At 35.6% G+C, this 21210-nt stretch overlaps 1 protein-coding gene and 1 pseudogene across 1 annotated transcript in view; both read right to left on the bottom strand.

The window, feature by feature from the left end:
* Positions 1-1265: 1265 nt before the first annotated feature.
* RIPK2 (receptor interacting serine/threonine kinase 2) overlaps positions 1266-21210 on the bottom strand; it is a 33483-nt gene continuing 13538 nt past the window's right edge. Inside the window, exons 4-11 of the mRNA XM_014853394.3 lie at positions 17503-17660; positions 16219-16268; positions 15267-15428; positions 8629-8714; positions 5913-6002; positions 4422-4512; positions 2647-2802; positions 1266-2066 (exon numbers count right to left, since the gene is read on the bottom strand). Of these exons, the coding sequence (XP_014708880.1) occupies positions 1729-2066; positions 2647-2802; positions 4422-4512; positions 5913-6002; positions 8629-8714; positions 15267-15428; positions 16219-16268; positions 17503-17660 (1131 nt within the window). The 3' untranslated portion in view covers positions 1266-1728. The remainder of the gene's footprint in view (positions 2067-2646; positions 2803-4421; positions 4513-5912; positions 6003-8628; positions 8715-15266; positions 15429-16218; positions 16269-17502; positions 17661-21210) is intronic.
* Positions 13812-15052, bottom strand: LOC139039863 (tRNA-splicing endonuclease subunit Sen15 pseudogene; annotated as a pseudogene).

Below are 21210 nucleotides of genomic sequence, written 5' to 3'. Positions count from 1 at the left end.
CCTCAAGAGACATTATTTTATGTACAATTCTATCATGTTTCTTAAAACAAAGGGCCTCAGACTTCAGCATACATAATGGCCTGGAGGGTTTGTTAAAACAGATTCCTGGACCTCACCAGAGATCTATTCAGAAGGTGTGAGATTGGGGCCATGGATTTGCATTTCTAACAACTGCCAGTTGATGCTGAGGCAGCTGCTCTGTGGACTACACTCACTTCTGGGTAGCACTGTCTTAAAAAACACTGCAAAGAAGGCCTTCTTTAGCATTATCTAGTACTATCTAGTGAAAAAACATATTATTACAGATTATTAGGTCCCTTCCTAGAGTGACTGAATCTTAATCTGTCATTCTCCTACTACTTGTATAATTGTTGTCATTCATGTACTATCTATAATTTAGTACTTCTAATTCTTTTTATTATTATAAAGTGAAACTTTACATATTATAAACAGAAAACTAGTACCACTTGTCATATCTAGAATGTCATTTCAAATGAATTTAAAAAATTCTAAAATTCTTGCTAAATATGGTTCCTGAAGTTTTGAGCCTGAAGCCTATTCTTTTTGTTAACCAGGGGGATTAAAAGATGAAAGCACAATTGTGACGTTCTCCTTTACTTAATTAGAAGGCTGAAGAACTGAAAAGGACTTCCTTATTATATGACTCAAATGTTATTTAGTGCTGAACTAAAATATACTTAAAACAATCCCATCTATTACTAGCTATACTTGCACTACCTCCTGGGAAACTTGATTTAAAGGAAACTTCTTCCTTCCTTCTCCAGCTTCCATTCCACTGGACTACCGATTAGAGAGAGATTTAGAAAGTATCTGGCTCAGTGCCAGGCCCTGTTCTATACTGATTGGTCATACTCTGTTGCACCTTCCCCTAAACATCCCTGTGTTATTAAATACGGGTTATAATGAAAATTGGCTGCTGAGATTGTAACAGTTCTCTTGGGGATGAGGCTTACTGCAGATTCATCTTGATCCCTGACACCAATATTTTATTCTCATCACATTGTTATCATTTGTACAGAAAAAGTTTGCAGAGTTGTAATGATGATGCCTACGTGTGCCTCCCTCATATTAAATCACGGGAGAAAGTGACTGGAATGCACACAGCCATAAGCATACAGACTGGTTGGAGAGCTGTGAGTTTAGATCTAAGCAGAAAGTGGAAAAGACAGGGTAGTGTTCACTTTACCCATCCAGATCTACCACACCATCAAATTGATATAAAAGTGATTCTGAAGCCACCAAGATTCAAAAGAATTATTTTTTTATAATATATAGAGAGAAAGGGGGAAAAGCCAAACTATGTCTCAGACGAGTAATAATCCACAAAGAAAGTGAATGTGATAATGGCTTCCATCAGAAACACATGATACCTTAAGGCATTGTCATGTATAAGAAGAATATAATTATTACACTTTAAAAAATAGTTTCAATTAACCAAAGAGACAAAAAATTGAACTATGTAGCAAAATGCCAGTTTCTACTTATATTAATTAAAAAAAACCTGTAACGTCATGGAAGGAAACTAGTATTTACCTGAAGAAGAAACTTCTTTAAGCTTCCAGTTCTCATAAGGATTTTATAAAAACAATATGATCAAGGCAACAGAAATACCTTGATCAGTACCCTTTCATAACCTCACTTTTCCTCTTGAAATACCTTGAACAGTACCCTTTCATAAACTCACTTTTCCTCTTGAAAAAGAGTCACCTATAAGCTTTTATTTTGAAATAAATTTAAAGATGGTGATCGAGAAGCCATAAATATTTCTGGGTATGGCTGAAGACCCATTTGCTTGTTATCTTTCAACTTCTGTACTATAACTTTGGCAAATTCTTCTCCTTGGATGTCAGTGGTGTCCAGTAATTGTCTGACTTTTGAGGTCCTTGTAGGTTTGGTACTAACGAGTTCATAGTCCTCCTTCATGATCAAATCCCTGGACAGAAGGGCATCTAGTGATTGGTTAAGGCAGGCTTCAGTCATCTGGTTCACAATGTCTTCTCTCTTACTCTGGATCCACTGTTGGGCTATACCAGGTTGTAATCGCTCTACAGAAGAGTAAGGGATGACAATTAAAAAGGTGAGGACAGATATACAGCTATGAGTAAAATTACATTAAAAAAATACTGCATAAAACCTAATTTTCCTATGATTGTGTCAATATGTAATACCAGTATTTTGGGCCATGCTCTTAATTTTCAGGAAACATTCAGACATTTGGGTTACCTCTTCCCCTCCCCTCTCAGAAAAAGCACTGCCTTTTTATATGCTATAAATCATGGAGCAAAAACTATTTTATTTTTATTTTTCGTTTCTTTTTTAATATAAAGGATATCTGCACATTTGTTAAATAAACAAAAATAATTTTACCTTTAGTAACATATTAAGTCACATCTCCTCTCAGCACTCCTTTCTAGTCAAATGTTCATAGAATACCATTTGGGCCTATTATCACACGTCAGCAGTCATACCTTCTGGGATTGGAAGTGCTTTCCTACCTAAGAAGGTATCTATTTATTATATTGAGGAAATAAAGACAAATAAAACTTACTGTATGGCAAATCTTCTGAACACATAGATGTGAGGTAAATGACCGCATTTATAAAGTGTCTCATAGTAAATATTTACCTGAATTTCCCTCAGCTGAGAGTGAATTTATTATTGCTAAAGCGCATGGGGTGGTCTTGTGATCACAGAATGTTGCTCTCTGAGCTGCAGGAATGTTACTATCACAACTGTGATTTACTGGACAGTGATGCAGCACAGAATAGTCTTCAGTTTTTCCTATAAAACACAACATATTCATTAGAAGTAGAATATTCCTTAGATATTCCTATTAGCTAAGACATCAACATCTGGGTCACAGAGGATACTACTCAATGTCTTTAATTTTTCACTGTTATTAAAAAGCTGGTTCATAAACCGAATTCTGTAAGTAAATATTTTTTAGAACAAAAAAGGGTTTATACTGAATGTTTTTACCATACTTCTGTCTTGTCCTATGTAAATTATAAATCATAGAATTTTACTTCTTCACATAATCCCATTATTTCTTCTTCTGTGTCATCTTCCTCCTGCACTTCAAATGTGTCCTCTAAATCTATGTATGTCTTTCTTTCTACACTCTCTTTTGGCAATCCTTTTTAACCTCCGGGCCTCAATTACTACCTCTTCCCAAATCCATGTAATTAAATTCTCTTCATTGAATCTTAATCTTACATGTTCAACAGGCCACTGGACATCACCCTAATATGTGCGGCTAAGCACCTCAGATTAAAAAAACATTAAAAACTTAATTATTCATCTTAACTCTAAAATTTGTTTCAACTCCTATTTCTGTTAATAGCACCAATGTTCCCCCAGTCACCAGGCTTAACAACTTGTTTGGTTTTATCTTTTCTCTTTAGTCCTACAAGTGAAAAGTTATAACGTCCTTTCAGTGTGTCCTCCACAACATCACTCATACCACTCTTTCCTCTGGTACTCTGGATCAGGTCTCATAATCTCTGACCTATACTACAGTAATAGACCAATAGTTCTCCCCACCTTGAGTCTCCTTTTCCTTCTAAAATATGCTGCATATTCCAGCCAGGATGAATCTTCCTAAAGCAAAAAATTTTATCATGTCATACCATTGCTCAAAAACTTGCAATAGTTTGCTCCCTACCCAAGTAAAAAAACCCAAATAGCTTAGCCTGGTGTTTGTTAGAATTCACAATGGTATGACTCCACCCTCCTGATCTTCTCTCTCTTTTCATTTAACCTCTTTACCAGCTCAATCCAATTACTTGCTGTTCTCATGTTGCTTCTGTGCCTCTATGTTGTTCCTTGGCCTGGAATGACCATCCTTTATAACTATATCCGACCTCCAGCCAGCCAGAAATAATTTCTTCAGGATGACAACATGGTATAGTGGAGTGACATGAAAATATTTATCAAAAGACCTGGCTTCAAGTCTTGGATTTGCCAGCTACTAGCTATATGAGCCAGAAGTCTGGATCTTAAGTCTTTAAAATGATGAAATCTCCCTCACAAGGTTGCTGGGAAAGTACTTTGTAAAAAATGTTACACTTCCACTGTAATGCTTTAGCTTTATATCCATATCTCTTACAATGCATCATTTTCTATCTAAAACTATGATTACTTAGAAACAGTTCTCCCCTTTCTTAGAAGAGTTTTTTTTGTATCTTTCCACAGTGTCTAACATAATGCCTTTAATACTTAAATGTATTTGTTGAACATCCCACTACTATTTGTACATCTTTAGACTGTCAATTTTTAAAAATGAGTTATGAATGCAAATGACAGACATGTTCCATACAAACCATGATTGCTTGCCAAGAATATGGTCTTGAAAGAAAATGGAAAACTTGCGAGTAATGCTGATTGAAAAATTTACGTACTAGATAAAAAATCATTGTCTTGAGCTGAGAGGGACTTTGAGGTTCTGAGAGAACTACTACTTTTATGGAGTTGAGAGGATCCACACGATTCCTAAAATAAAGAGAGGACAAATGATTTAGGTTAATGGAAAATCATTTAATAGGTTATACAACTTTGGGGCCAGCCTGGTGGTGTAGTGGTTATGGTCATGGACTCTGTTTCATTGGCCTGGGGTTTGCTGGTTCTGGGTGCAGACCTACACATTGCTCAACAAGCCATCCTGTGGCAGAATCCCACACAGAAGACGAATAACAACTAGGATATACAACTATGTACTGGGGCTTTGGGGAGGAAAAAAAAAAAGAGGAAGATTGGCAACAGATGTTAGCTCAGGGCCAGGCTTCCTCACCAAAAAGCATAATTTAAAAAAAAGTCATACAGCTTTAATTTCTAAATAGTTCTTGCTTTTGGCTTATGATAAAGAATCAAAACTACTACAAATTATATCTGACTAAATTAAAGAAACACATATATAAAGTAACCAACAAAAATGAACTTTATTTATCAACTCTAATTGGAGAGAGAGGGCAATAATTAAATACTTTGGAAATCATTATTTTTTCAATATTTTCTACATTATCTCAGAGGCTCTGCCTAGTGGATGGGAAATTTGAAATCTGAAACTCTGGTTACCTATTGATTTAGAGCAAATGCCTATTCTCAATGCCTCAGGTTCCTTCAACATGAAGGGGCAGGAATCCATGAAAAAAGTAATATAGACCTTGGCTCCACTTCTAGCTCTGTCATGGAATTATTGACTAACTTTCGACAAGGCATTTAAACTCTCTGGCTCTCAAGTTCTTTTTCTGTAGTGTCTAACAATGTGCATGTATGGGCTCAAAGATCCAATGAAACAGTGTATATAAAGGTGATTCAAAAACTATGTTCTGTGCTTTAAGGTTCATTTTGAACATATTATTACTGAACATATGAATATGTTCAGATGAACATATAAATAATGAATATATATACATGAACATATATATTCTTAAAAGAAATGACTAATATGACATAAGTCTGAAAGAATGCTACTAAGGAAATCATTCTTTCTGGAGAGCCACAAAAATAGCATTTTCCTTTTATTAATCACTGTAAGAAATAAGAACAAGGCAGATATTATAGCTGTTTTATATTTGGATAAGAAGACACAAATATTGTGGCAGAACTGTAATCAATGATTTATTTAGTACTACCCTGTAACACCATTCATCATATAAAACAATGACAGGTATAGAAGTCAATGCCAAACAAAGAAGCAAGGACTGTGATTTGATGAGATGAACAATGAACTGAGAATCAGGAGAGCTGGATTTCAAGTTGGAGATTGCCATGGGCTACCTAACAAATCCTAGAACCCCCTGAACTTTAGTTTCCCATCTATAAAAGGAGTTAGACTAAATGATTTTTCATATTTTCTCACATTTTCAGTTTATCAATATAATTTGTTTTACCTCCTGTGGACCATGATTTACAGACAGGTTCAGAGATAACTCCATTTTCTTCTTGTCACATAAGTGAACAGTACTCGAAGCACTCTGTAACTGGAATGAATACATATATGAACTTTAATTGGAGGTGATCAGGAAATTATGAGTAAAATACAGTCTACTTAACATTTTTTTTATTTATGCAAAGTCAATGGAAAGAGAATGTAATCAGTTTGATGATATAGTATATAATTTACAGATAGAGACGGTGTAGAACAGGGACAATAACTTTAGAGACACAGACTTTGAAACCCACCTCATATCAATTTGCTACCTCGAGCAAATTATTGATCTACCAAGTCTTCATCTTTAAAAACAGATCAATACCTACATGCAGGATTGTTCTAGTAATTAAGTGAGATAATAAATATAAAGTATTTGGTACAAACTAGGTACTTAATAAATTTTGGGGGTGTGTGTGTGTCTATTTATCCATAATTATTAAGCATTTGTTATATTTTAGGCACTGTGCTTAATAATAAGTACTAGTATTATTTTCATTTTATAGATAAGAAACCAGGGCTGGACTAAGTAAAGGAGGCAAGGTGCCCTAACGGAATGATGAGGGTCATGGAGCCAATCAGATCTGGGTTAGAATCATAGGATACCTAACTGTTGACCTTGGGTGTGAGACAATCTCAACTTACTTGTCTATAAACTGGGGATACGAATACCTGTTTTGGGGGCTAGCCCTGTGATCGAGTGGTTAAGTTTGCATGCTCTGCTTCGGTGGCCCAGGGTTTTGCCAGTTAGGATCCTGGGCGCGGACATGTCACTGCTCATCAGGCCATGTTGAGGTGGTGGCCCACATGCCACAACGAGAAGGACCCCAACTAAAATATACAACTAGGTACTGGGGGGATTTGGGGAGAAAAAGCAATTAAAAAAAAAAGATTGGCAACAGTTGTTAGTTCAGGTGCCAATCTTTAAAAAAAAAAAAGAATATCTATTTTGCAGGATTATTGTAAGGATGATTAGAAGTAATATATACTCAAAGGCCCTAAGATTATTTAGTAAGCATTCAATAAATTTTAGCTGTTAAGCAGATGATTTACTTAAATGCTACACTTTTGTATTAAAACCATTAAGTGATTTACTCCTGTCTATAAAGCATGTTTGGATTTGTTACCATCACTATTGAGTGATTTAAAAACAAACCTATCAGTCTGCTGTTCTTCCCCAAACCAACATAATACTAACTGCTCTGTGGAACTTTAGAAAATTGGTGGGTTCCACACCCAGCCCTCCAGAACCCATACTTATGACTGTCTGCTCCATTACAAGGGTAAGAAATTTAGGAGGAAAAAACTACTTATCATCTGTGTATGTAATCTATATCATCTATACTCTACGTCATGTATAAAATGGGGATGATATTCTTTACCTACTAGTTTCAAAGAATTTATATAAGGATTTAAAAAGAGAAAAAAGGAACTACAACAACTCTAAGTGAAAACAATAGCAACTTAAAAACACCAAAGAAAGTAATGCTATTATTAAATGGTATGGTTCTCTTCCATTTTATAACCAACAAAGCAAATTTTTCTACCCACTTTTGCTCAGAAGAAGAGAACACTGTGAGGAGAGAAAGGGAACTGAAAAGATAAAGCAAAAAGAAATGTTATCAGAAGGTTGTATCTACTAAGAAGTAGAGAAATTGGAAAGTTCTGGAAAACACTGTACCTACTCAGAAGTAAGGAAGTTAGTGATAAGTTATCAAAAGAAGTGAAACACAGTTTTTAGTTCCTTAAAAAACTCAGGCACTAATATTGCCACCATCAATTTTTACTTTGGTAAAGGGTAGTTGTTTCCTTTATGTGCTTCCCTTTTAAAGCAAAGGTATGTCAATAGATCCAATAAACCACAACAGGCCAGTAGCAATGCTATTTAGTGATAAGTAACTGTAGCTTATGCCTGTTTACTATCCAAGAGTTTGCATAATAACTAATGATTTTTATTATCACATCTCAAATGCAATTTAATGAAACCCAGCAAGTGCTAAACTATGCTTACTTTGCCCCTAAAGGACTGTAGGTGCTTCATAAACAACTTTTGATGATATTAAGAAAACCTTGCAGTAATAAGTCCCTTCAATTGTTCTGATCTACAAGAGCCAGAATGAGTAAACAAGACAACTGTTTTAAGTAATTCATATCAACTGCTACTTTGCTTTATGCAACATTGAGTGATTGAGTGGGAAAATGAAAAAATAAAAAAATACACGTTTTGGTCTCAATTATTAATAAAAATTCTACAACTTAACTTGGCAATAAATCTCAGAAATGCCCAAGTACACTGAATAAAGAGAAGTGCAAGAGCCCTGACATCTATTACTCTGTATAAATTAAAACTTTAGGGAAATAAATGTAGATTAAAAAAACCCCTAGTGATTTAGGGCATTCAATTGTACACAACTGGCATTTGTTACACATTTTAAATTTACATTTGCTACACGGGAGTTCTTTGAAATCTGGAGGTGGCCATTTGAATGAAATGGAAAAGTTCTTTGGTGACAAAGGACAGACAGTATTCATAGTCTCTGGTAAACGCCCCTGCTCCAATACTATAGCCTACATCTGTGAAAAGTATATAGATAAAAACTAAATTAAACTAAAAATCTCCATGACTAATATATAATTGTTTGAAGTTCTAATTTCTAGCATTTCATTTAGCAATTTACCTTTGTTTTCTTTAGTTGAATAACAGCTTCAAGAAAGGTTATCTCTTCAAATGTTCTCAGAACTGGTTCAAGTTCTATTAAACATTCTACATAAGAAAAAAATACAATTTGAGTTCATATTGTTTCTAATCATTAAATTGAAAAATCTAAGTGCTAATATTTAACTGATAAGGCCCTAAGTCAATTTTCCCCCAAAATGATGACATTCAGCTGTCTTAAGAGCCTTTATTACAGGCACAAAGATAGACATATAGACAATGGAATAGAATTGAGAGTCTAAAAATAAACCCTTACAATTATGGTCAACTGCTTTTTGACAAATTTGCTAAGGCAATTCAATGGGGAAAGAAGTGGATATTCACATGGCAACAGATAAATTTAGACTCTTACCCTCACATCACAAACAGAATTAACTCGAAATAGATCATACACCTAAATGTAAATATAGGAAAAAGTCTTCATGCCTTGGGTTAGGCAAAGAATTCTTAGATATGACATCACAAACAGGATCCATTAAAAAAAAAAAAACTTGATAATTGGACTTCAAAAAAACTGAAAACTTCTGCACTTCAAAAGAGGCTATTAAGAAAAATGAAGACAAGCCACAGACTGGGAGAACATTTTTGCATATCATGTAACTTCTAAAGGACTTATATGTAGAATATATAAAGAACTCTGACAACATAATAAGAAGACAAATAACCCAATTAAAAAAAGGGCAAAAGACTGAATTTTACCAAAGGAGATATACAAATGGCTAAAAAGCACATGAAAACATGTTTAACATCATTAGTCATTAGTAAATGCACATTAATACTACAATGAGATATCACTCCATACTCACTAAAATGGCTATAATTAAAAAAACAGACAATAACAAGTATTGACAGTGACATTGAGAAATTGAAAACCTCATGCATTGTTGGTAGGAATGTAACATGATGCAACTACTTCGGAAAACAGGTTGGCAGTTTCTTAGAAATGAAAGATAAATTTACCATATAACCCAGCAATTCCACTCATAGGTAGTTACCTAAGAAAAATGAAAACACGTGTTCACACAAAGACTTGCATATGAACAGTCATAGCAGCATTATTCATAATAGCCAACAAGTAGAAACAATCATAAATACTACCACTACTACAACAATAAATGAACTTGTTGTTCAAGGAAGATGCCAGGGCTCCAGAGATAAAAGTGAGTGTCATTAACATACAGATGGTATGTAAAACCACAGTTTGGACTGGATCATCTGGGAAGAGTGTATACATAGCAAAGTTAAGGACCCATATTAGAGCTCTGAGGCATTGAAACAGTCAGAAATTGAATACAGGAAGAGAGAAAGAGATTGAGGGAGAGAGGATAGTAGTCTCTTGTGTCTTGGAAGCCATCAAAGGGAAAGTTCTAAGGAAGGAATTGCCAGTCATGTCTAATCTGCCAGGAGGTCAAGTAAGATAAGCAGGACCTTCCACCATCATCATTACTGGTAACCAGAACAAATGTAGTTTCAGTGGAGATATGAAAACAGAAGACTGACGTAAGTATGCTAAAAAATGAATTACAGGGAAAGAAATAGAGACCACAAGTATGGACAATTCCTACAAGGTATTTAGCTCTGAATGGGAGCAGAAAAATGAGGCAGTCGCTGAAGGATGTTATGGAGTCAAGATTTTTTTCCTAGATAAAGGTAGGAGATAATAATAGAACATATCTGTATGATAGTAGAATGATCCAGTAGACAGGCAGAGATTGGCAATGCAAGGGCTGAGAGAGAATATAAGGAACAGAATGCTGGAGAGGAGAATGGTATCCAGAACACGACTGACACTGTTTACATTTGTATATGTATGTGGACATTTTTTCTACTGTAAAAGAGATAAGGCAGGAAACATGGATATAAGCACAACTGGATCCGTAGATCTGGTAGTAGAACCAGGAGGGAGTTCCCTCTCATGGTTTCTATTTTCTTCATGTAGTGTGAGAACGGTGATCAGCTCAAAGGAAAGATAGAGCATGGGGTGTAGGAGATTTAGGAAGAGAGGATAAAGTATAATGTGCATTACCTCAGTCTTCTCTTGCTAAGTTCAGAATCTTTTAAGAAAAGCCATAGAATAAAGATAGATGGTGATCAAAATGTCACCTCTGTTACTGATAAAGCTAACTGAGAATGTACCTTCAGATCTGGAGCCACTGGGCTTGATAATGCTTTACTCCTGCAAGTTGACAGCTATATTCACTGAGTCACAGGCCGCACCCAGCTTCCACATGGGGGAGTATAAAATGTCTGCATCCTTTAGACAGGCTGACTTCTAAAGGAAGAAGAAAACTGAGAGGGGACCAGATAAGCATGCTCAGTTTTTCTCCAAAATTAACAAACGAGGTAAGTCTGAGGAGAAATGACTAAGGAACAGATAGAAGCTGGAAACATTCCTCTGATACATTCCTTCTTGGGGATTGAAATGGAATTTCATCTTTGCTTTGGAAACATGAAAAATGGGACTTGCGTGCCTCCTCCAGCAGTACAAGATGATCATCTAAGACAGCAATTCTCAAACTTTTAGGTCTCAGCACTCTTCAAAATTATTGAGTACCCCAAAGAGCTTTTGTATATGTGGATCATAGCTATTGATATTTACTACATTAGAAATTAAAACTGAGAAAAATTTAAAACATAAGAGTATATGAGAACGAATTCCATTATTTGTTGGAACAATGATATCATCACACCTTATTTAGCCTCTGGAAAAATCCACTATATACTCTTGAGAGGATGATGGTAAAAAGGGAAAATAATATTTATTATTTTGAAAACAATTTTGATTTTGTGAACCTCTTATAAGAGTCTCAGGGACCAATCCCCCAACCCCACCCCACACCTTAAGAACAGTTGATCTATCAGAATGGAACAATAGATGTATCTGAGAAGCATAATAGAATTGCTAAGTAGTATTTAGTGCCAGTTTTGGCCATTAATTTAAAGAGAAACCAGTGACTTCCACTTCTGGCCAAGATGGAGTTAACAATGACCGATTTATCCTCCTGCCTGAAACAACCAAAAAAGCCAGACAAAATATATGCAACAGTGGTTTTCAAGACACTGGATATCAGGGAACAAAGGACAGCAATCGTTGAGACGGGAAACAAACGAGGTGAGCCTTACGACTGCCCAGGCTCACTGCCTTGAGAGTTTCTAGCATTCTACAGTTTCCCACGGAGAGAAGGAAGTGAGGTAGAGCCTGGTGGACACTCAGAGTTGAGGAGACGGGGCTGAGAGTGTGGGTAGACAAAGGCAGAGAGACTTCATCGGACAGAGTACCAGAGAGGAGAGAGGTGTACAGAGGGAGAACTCTAGAGATCCGCAGAGGGTTCCTCTCAAGTATTCAGCAGTACTGATCAATGGAGGGTGGAGAAGTCAGTAAGCCAAAGGCCAAAGTCTTCAATGAACAATAGGGAAAAACCATTAAGCTTGTAGGGAAGCAAGTATTGCCTAATGGCATGATCTTTAAAAGAGCTAGAAATTTTAGAGAATGGAGAAGAAGAAACTATTTGGAAGGGGCATTGGAGACAAAGAAAATATATACCCTCCCACATGGTTATGGGAAATAGATAAAATGTGAATCCACTATTTTAGCAACTTTTGATTTTTTAAATATAATGCTGATGAGTATAGGACATAAATTTTGAATGGAAAATATATTTCCTCGTTTTTTTAGTTGAAATCAAGATTCCCGGTCTGTGGCTTGTCTTATTTTTTCTTAACAGTAGCTTTCGACATGCAAAAGTTTTCAATTTTTTTGAAGTCCAACTATCAAGTTTTTTAAATTTTAAAACACTTTTATTATATAAGTAATACAAATAAACAAAAACTGAAATATTGAAGAAAGACAAAGTCATCCATTTACTGCCCTGCCATCCTATTATAACTACAGTAGTTTGCCATCTTTTTATTTATATGCTTGGTATATTATTTACAGCTATGATCATACCCATTTAGACATTTTTATACCTTGCTTTTTTACTAAATATTTTCTCATGTTTTTCATTATATCCATTACTAATTTTTAATGAATACATAATGTACCATTCATTGGCTATATATATCTGTTTACTATTTCCAGACCAGGCAAACTATGGCTCTGCATTTGTAAGTAAAGTTTTATTGGAACACAGCCATGCCCATTTATTTACATGGTTATTTTTATACTACAAACTGCAGAGTCGAAAAAGTGTGAGAGAGACTAGGGCCTGCAAAGCCTAAAATATTTCCTTTCTGGCCCTTTACAGAAAAAGTTCGCAGATCCCTGACTTAAACTTTTAAGTGATTTATAATTTGGGCTATTACAAGTAATGCCACTTGGAACATCTTTGTGCATATAATTTTTTGTACTTTAGGCAACTTAATTGGGAGGTATTAACAAAAGTAGAATAACTGAGTCTACTTAATAAAGATGTTTTCAAGGCTGACACTGTCCCCCACTGTCTCTCTTGTAACATTCTAGCTATGATATAATAAGAGTGGTGGTAATAAGAATGGAAAGGATGGCCCAGTACTCCTGTAGGTAGCACTTCTCTGGTCCCTATTAATCTAGATATGTATTTTTATACTCTGGATGAGCATATTTTTAGTTTTGATTTAAAGTTAACCAAAAAGGGAAGTAACAGTAATTGCAACATGAAAACCAATTGAAAGAAATCTTTTACTTTCTACTGGGGCTGAAAAAGCAGACTGAAGTAAACTCTCCAGGTGTCAAGGTGTATGCAATGCCATTCCAGGCTAGCTGTAGTGGCCATAAAGCAATGGGAGGGCTGAGTAAGGGAAGGAGGTGGCAGTCTCAACAGTCTAGTAGTGGCAGCAGTGAACAATGAGGCAGCTGTGGGTGCAGGATGACAGAAGAAACACACGTGCTCCATCCCTTTGAACACATCCTAGGCATAACCTTGTATACAACTGTAATTAAACTGTCTCTAGATAAGAAATTTCTAGAGCAACTACCCTAAATTTTTTAACAGAAAAACATTCTTCCATCTTGGAAAACTTTATTCTTCAAAAAGAAAACTTACGGATTATGACCAGCTGAGTCAACCCTGACTAGCTCTGAGATAAAAGATGAAGCAGGCTCATAGGTCTCAAATCCAATCTTGAATGAATAAAGCAAGTATCAGGAAGTATAGGTGTCATCTTCTAAGAGAAATATTCTTACAATTTTCGAGATGCCTTCAAGATCTCCCTTATCTGTTATGGCTGAGGGAAGCACTGATGGCTGTGGGCACCACAGTCTGTAACCCTTCTCCTTCTATCTCAGTACTGACAAGGCAGATGAGCTGGAGATCGGGTAATCCCACACAGTTTACTTCATGCCAACTTTTACTCTCCATGAGGCCCAGGTAAATCAAGAATGCTATATAAACTTGGGTGGCATCTCCTATATCTAATTCCATTATTTCTAAATACTTAGGGTGGGTGCCCATCCAGGCATCTTCGGGGGCCCATAAGTGGGCACTGCTGCCACCGCTGCCTAAGCCCAGACTGCTGCAGCTTGGGGTGGGCTTGGGGTCACTGTGCTCCTCCACGCCAGGCCATGCTGCACCCAATTATCAATTTTTTTAAGGATCTTGTTTCTGATGTCATATCTATGAACTCTCTGCCTAACCCAAGGTCATGAAGATTTTCTCCTATTTTGCATTGAAATGATGATCCGTTCTACCTCTGAAATAAATCTTAATTCTGTCTAATTCTTCTACTCTAGGATTACCACCTTAACTAGAAAACTCCTGCCAAGAGTCTCCTAGCTGGTCTCTTTGCTTCCACTCTTGCTCCAAACAATTTTCCACATAGCAGCAAGAGTGATTTCTCCTAAACTTAAATTAGATCATGGCATTTCCCTGCAAAACACAATTTAATGGCTTTCCATTGTACTTGGAATAAAAATCAAACCTTTTATAATAGCCAACAGCCTCTTCTACCTCTCCAGTCTCACCTCATATTATTCTCTTCCTTGCTCACTATATCCCAGCTCACAGGACTTCTTTTTGTGTGTTGCAAATACCAAACTTTCCTCTTCTAGCTTCAGGGTCTTTCCCTTGCTGTTTTCTCTGCCTGAAATACTCCTGTACTTTTTGAATGGCTGGCTCCTTTTCAAGCTTAAAATTTCAGCTCAAACATTTGTTTCTAAGTAAAGGGCTTTCCTCCCCTCCTTTAACTACTCTATTATCTTGCTTATTTCCTTAAAGGACTTCCACAATTTATAACTTGTTCATTTATTTGTTTTTTCCCTGTCTTCTCAACTTGAACGTGAGCTCCAGGAATTTAGCAACTTAGACTGTCTTGTTCACTACTCTGTTCCCAGTGCTCCCCACAGTATGTAGCACATGGTAGGTGTTCAATAAATACTTGTTGAATACATGAATGGAATTATTACTCATATCAGATGATTTCTCTTTTCTGTTAGGAATTCTCAAATCTGCTCTAGAAGCAGTTACCCTCTTATAAATGCTATGAATAACAAGAGTGAAGAGAATTAAAAAAACAACTTCGAGTCTCTCATCTAACTTGTGTAATCTTTCAAGGAATATTTTATTCACAGTATACACACTATTTTTGTAATTCAAAAAGTCCAGATTAAAATTGTACACTCACTTAAGAATGATGGTCTTTCATCTGGATTTTGTGCCCATCCACTTTCTATCAGAGAGATCATAAGTGCTCGATGAGGTATATCAAATGGCAAACTTTCTTCATTAGTGTCAGGTCGATGTCCTTGTGACACACTATACATAATCTGCAAAGGATTGGTGACTTCTGTCAAAACAAATATATTTCCTTCATTAGAAATATTTTATGATTCAATATATTAAATACAGTCTAAACCCATCCAAATGAAAATGAAGGAATCTTAGAAATAATTCATTACACCCCTTTTGTTAAAGGAATATATATATCCCAGCCACTGCCAGATCTGTCTGCTTCCTGTGGGAGGAGTTTATATCCTCATCTTATTAATTTTGGCTTAGCCAAGTGATTTGATTTTGTCAATGGAATGTGAGTAGAGCAGAGCTGAGCAGAACTTAGCAGAGCCAGAAGGGCCATAGCAACTAATATCTAATGTTAATAAGAAACAAATGTTTCTTTTGTAAGCTATTGAGGTTTTTTGTTACACAGCAAACTGACTAATACAAACCTTAAAATAATGTTATCAGAAAATTTAAAAATTATTCTTGTTTGTCAGTCATTTTGGAAGGAGAACTAATTAAAATTTCATATAAAGAGTTTCATAGCTGGAATGAATCTCAGAAATAGCATTCAAAATTCTCATTTTACAGATGCAAAAGATGAGGACTCAAGATTTAGAGGCTTGATCATAGAACTAATTACTGTCAGAGTAAGAATTAGAATCTACATCTTTATGATCCTTAATCAAGTACACTTTCCAAGATACAGTGGATTCACAATTGATAAATTGTTGGTTTTACAGTGTGTTTGCCACAAAATGAATGGTAGGCAGATTTAAAATAAGATGAGCTTTAGACAGTTCTGAGTGTGGCCTACCAACATGATGTTATCTAGAATAAGGAAATCAAAGTACACTTACCTTCAAAAGGCTGTTTTCTGGATAAGACTTCCCATGTGATAACTGCATAGCTGTTTAAGATAAAAAAATATATATATAGTACATTATAAACTAACTTGAATAATAATCTAAAATAGCACTAAATTTAAGAGCTGACTGTGGAGACACCATTTTTTGTTTCTGGTAAGGAATACTCGCCCTAAGCTAACATCCATTGCCAATCTTCCTTGTTTTTTCTTTTTTTTTGCTCGAGTAAGATTAGTCCTGAGCTAGCATCTGTGTCAATCTTCCTCTATTTTGTATGTGAGATGCCTCCACAACATGGCTGATGAGTGGAGTAGATACACACCCGAGATCCGAACTCACGAACTTGGGCTGCCGAAGTGGAGCCTGCGGAACTTTAACCACTTGGCCATGGGGCTGGCCCCTGGAGACACCATTTTTGAAAGTGTTAAGGTAGTGGAATGCTGTATAAAGAATCACCATATACAGCCAAGATGATGAATGTTCATATACAGTTTTGTTTTGAAAGGGAATTAACCCTAAATTGAAAAAATAGAAATTACTGCAATAAAAATGAAGTTAGGGGCCAGCCTGGTGGCGCAGTGGTTAAGTTTGCACGTTCTGCTTCTCGGCGGCCTGGGGTTTGCTGGTTTGGATCCTGGGTGCCAACATGGCACTGCTTGGCACACCATGCTGTGGTAGGCGTCCCATACATCAAGTAGAGGAAGATGGGCATAAATGTTAGCTCAGGGCCAGGCTTCCTCAGCAAAAAGAGGAGGACTGGCAGTAGTTAGCTCAGGGCTAATCTTCCTCAAAAAAAAAAAAAAAGAAGAAGAAGAAGTTATATGCAAGGCCAACTTGTTGAGGATAATTTAATCACTCTTGGAGACTTAGATAAGCTGTGCCCTCTAATGACATAATTTTATTTTTCACAATAAATAAATAAAGAGCAATAAAAAAAATTGTCTTATGTAGCCCTATTCTACTGAATTTTTTCTGGTGTGAGTACTACCGCCTTTGGTAGTATTATGTGTTAGGCACACTGTTTCCCTCCCTCCATCAAAGTCACATATGATAAAAACTCTAAGTATTACACTATAAATTTCTTCAAGGATATAACAGTGGCTTAGAGTAAGGCATCTTTAATTTGAAAAATATTAGTCACTCTGGTCTTTAATTTATTTTCACCATACTTATGGGAGAAGAATAAAAATCACATTTTAAAATGTAGCTTCAAAATTCTGATTGATTAATCTTGTTTTTTCAGACAAGTTAACTCTGAGCAAAGGTAACATACTATACCTATATATATCATGCTTGACACTGGCCCTTGATTTTTGTCCAGGTTCATAGTTTTCAGGTGGCATATAGATAATTGTCCCTCCTTCTGGCGCAGATTTACTACTTCGTGACTGTGAGAGGGACATCATGCGCCATTTTGATAAACCAAAATCTGCAATCTATAAAGGAAAAGAATAAATAATTGAATTTAAAAATATTCTCTTTAAAAAAATCCAAGAATTGACTGTCTTTTTTATACGCGTTGTATTTAGATATGAGACCAGAGGATATATCATATATATTAATACTTTATCTCTCTATATTCCACCAGTTTCTTAACAAATTGGATTCCATAGTGTTGAGCGAATAACTCTAGAAGCAATACATACTGATTTAAAGTTTAGCATGTTATTACAAATTTTAAAAGGGAGACTAAATTTCGAAAAATTAAAGAGGGGTATTTTTTGCCTTATAATTTGAATGAGTGTATACACTGAACACTACTTTATATGACCAGCAGCTGTATAGCATGTGCTCTTCAAATTCACCTACACCTCACAGAACTGCTAAACTACTCATATCTCTTATGATTGTCACTGAGTATTGTTTAAAACTCAGGTGTTTTTGTTGCTTGGAAAGATTCACCCTGAGGTAACATCTGTTGCCAATCTTCCTTTCTCTCTTTTTTCCCCTCTCCCCAAAGCCCCAGTACATAGCTGTATATTCTAGCTGTAGGTCCTTCTAGTTCTTCTGTGTGAGCCACCGCCACAGCATGGCTACTGACAGATGAGTGGTGTGGTTCTGCAACCAGGAGAGATGAGAGGTGTGGCTCTACCTGGGCTGCCAAAGCAAAGAGTGCTGAACTTTAACCACCAGGCCATCATCAGGGCTGGCCAAACAACTCAGGTTAAATGTTCTTATTTATAATGCCCTAAAAATAGAATCCTTAAATTCTGAAATAAGCAAAATCCCAATATAGTAAGCTCATTATTATATCGTTTATGTCTACCACTAAAAGCATCATATCTGTTGGCAACAGTATAGTTAGTATATAAAGTCTATTTACATCCATAACAATGAGGGCCTAAAGAATTATCAGTGACAAACATCCTGTACTTTTGATATGTCCTTTATAGTTTTACTTCACTTGTAAATCTTGTGCAGATGTTATACAATATTTTAACTCTCTAAATATTAAAAAGGTTCCTTATTTAAAAAAAAACAGAAGATAAAATGTAAGAATAGAATAATATTTAGTGGACAAAAGAGTATTGGAAAACTTTAAAGACATTTAATTTAAATTACTTGGACCTTTACACTGTATAATTTCTAAGTCAACAGAGTGGAATGAGTTCCATATAGTACACTACGTGTATTTCAATTATTTAACTCTCATATCTTTACTAGTTTTAACAGAAGAAATTTGTTTAGTGTATAGATGAATTTGAGATAAAAAAAATTATGGCCCCACTCCAAAAAGGGAGGGAGTGGACTATATGAATCTTTCATACATTATTATAATAAAAAGGTACATCTAAGTAAAAAAAATTAGAAAAGACCAACAGAAAACATGGTGCCAGGACATGAAGAGCTAAGCTGGATTGACTTTAAAAGGCAATACAGCATGTGGTTCAGAACATGGGTTCTGGAGCCTAGATTATTTAGATTCGTCTTCCAATTCTACCACTTAATTAGCTGTGTGACCTTGAGCAAGTTTTTAAATTTCTCTGTGCCTCAGACTGACCATCTGTAAAGTGGGGATAATAACAGTATTTATATCATAGGGCTGTATTGAGAAAATTAAATGAGTTATTCTAAGCAAAGCACTCAGAACATCTGGTACATAATAAGTGATCTAGATGTGTCACTACTATTAATGTTTTGTATACAGGAATAAATCTCTAAAGGTTGCTCTTATTCATACAATACCAACAAGGACAGTGTGAAGTTTCAGGGCCTTGATCACTTTTGGGTGGTAGTAAGACTCTAGAGACTGCATATCCCACTTACTCCTACTTGGCATTGAAAGCTCTATTCCTCCCACCCACCCTCTAAAAGCAAAATCAGTATTCTGGCTGCACATTTGCCAGGATAATAAGCATTAGTATAATAAATAAAGTTTATTCTTGTCCCACAGTGAAAAATCCTAAAAAAAACTTGGGGTGTGATCTCATCTTATGCCTGAACCACAATTTACTGTTGGAGAAAACGTATTCCTGAGCTTGCTTCCTTATGTGCTCCTCTTACTTCACCTAAGATCTTCATCTTTGCATTTTCAAACCTAGCCTAAACACCTTAACCACAATTTCCTCTATTTGATGATATAATTTGGCTTTTATGTGGAACCATACTTCTCCCCTTCTTCTATTAAAAACAATATCGTATACAAAAGACATGATTCATTAAATCTGTATCTTCAATAGAAGGAAAAAAGTGAAGAACATGAGGGGAGGAATAAGAATTCCATGATTTCTTGAGGATCTTGATAAATTTATCATTCAACAATAAAGACAAGAGGATAGGAACTTTTCCATTCTAGACAAGATCTTAACATGCATTTTAAAGGTAAAAGCTTTCTTTTTAATAAAAAAGATGGTAAAAAAATCAGAGGAAATTAAAATGCACTACTCATCAAAGACATCCATAATCCTATCACCCTACTAGAACAGCTACTTTCATTTACATGTATTATCCATACTGTAAAACTATCCAGTTATCATCAGGAAAAAGCTAAGAAGAGTAACCTCTAAATATTCTGGTTTTCTCACAAAACTGACAATAGCAGAGAAAGTAAATATGGTACATAAAAATATTTTCCAAGAAGTTTATCACAGGTTCATTTGTATCTAAGATGCACTAATGGACACTTGATTGACAAATAACCAAATTGAATGTATTCTTTCTAAAGGAGAAAAGTCTCAAATGATCTTTAATTGGTAGTAAATATTTTTCGTTTAGATACTATGTTTCTGGTTAGCATTCCAGCAAGAAAAATTACTTCAAAAACCTGTAGCAAGGTGTGAATTTCCATTTAATTTCATTAAGTATTTTTAAGGATGTTTTGTGCTTTATTTAAAGAACCTTCCAAGAAGACAGGTAGATCAAATAATCCTTACTTTTTCATGCATCACTGATAAACTCTGACTTTTCTTTTTTGGTGAGGAAGATCTGCCCTGAGGTAACATCCCTTGTCAATCCTCCTCTTTTGTTTGGTTGAGGAAGATTAGCCTTGAGCTAATATTTATGCCAATCTTCCTCTACTTTGTATGTGGGATGCCGCCACAGCATGGCTGATGAGTGGAGTAGGTCTGCACCTGGGATCTGAACCTGTGAACCCAGGCTGCTGAAGTGGAGCATGCAGAACTTTAACCACTCAGCCACAGGGCCAGCCTGAACTTTGACTTTTTTGTCCCCCCCATGAACATTAGTTTTTATTCTCTGGTTAAATGTACACACAATTCCTAGGCATGACTTTTAAGGATAATTTCTTCAAATAATTTATCATTACAATTGAAAATAACCTTTGTTTACACAGATAACAACAAATTTAAAGTTTTAAAAACAGCCACCCCAAATTTTACAACAGTTAAAATTATAGTTAAAGAAACTAATAATTCTTCCTTTTATTTTCCTGACAAAAGCATTCCTGAAATAAATTGTGATAAAGCAAATTGATTTAAAAATAATAACGAAGCTTTAATTTGTGGTTTGTGCATGTACTGCTGGAAC

This window comes from Equus asinus, chromosome 12 (assembly GCF_041296235.1).
Source record: "Equus asinus isolate D_3611 breed Donkey chromosome 12, EquAss-T2T_v2, whole genome shotgun sequence".
In the NCBI taxonomy this organism is placed as follows: domain Eukaryota; kingdom Metazoa; phylum Chordata; class Mammalia; order Perissodactyla; family Equidae; genus Equus; species Equus asinus.
The sequence above is the reverse complement of the archived record's forward strand: the minus strand, read 5'-3'. Positions and strand labels throughout refer to the sequence as shown.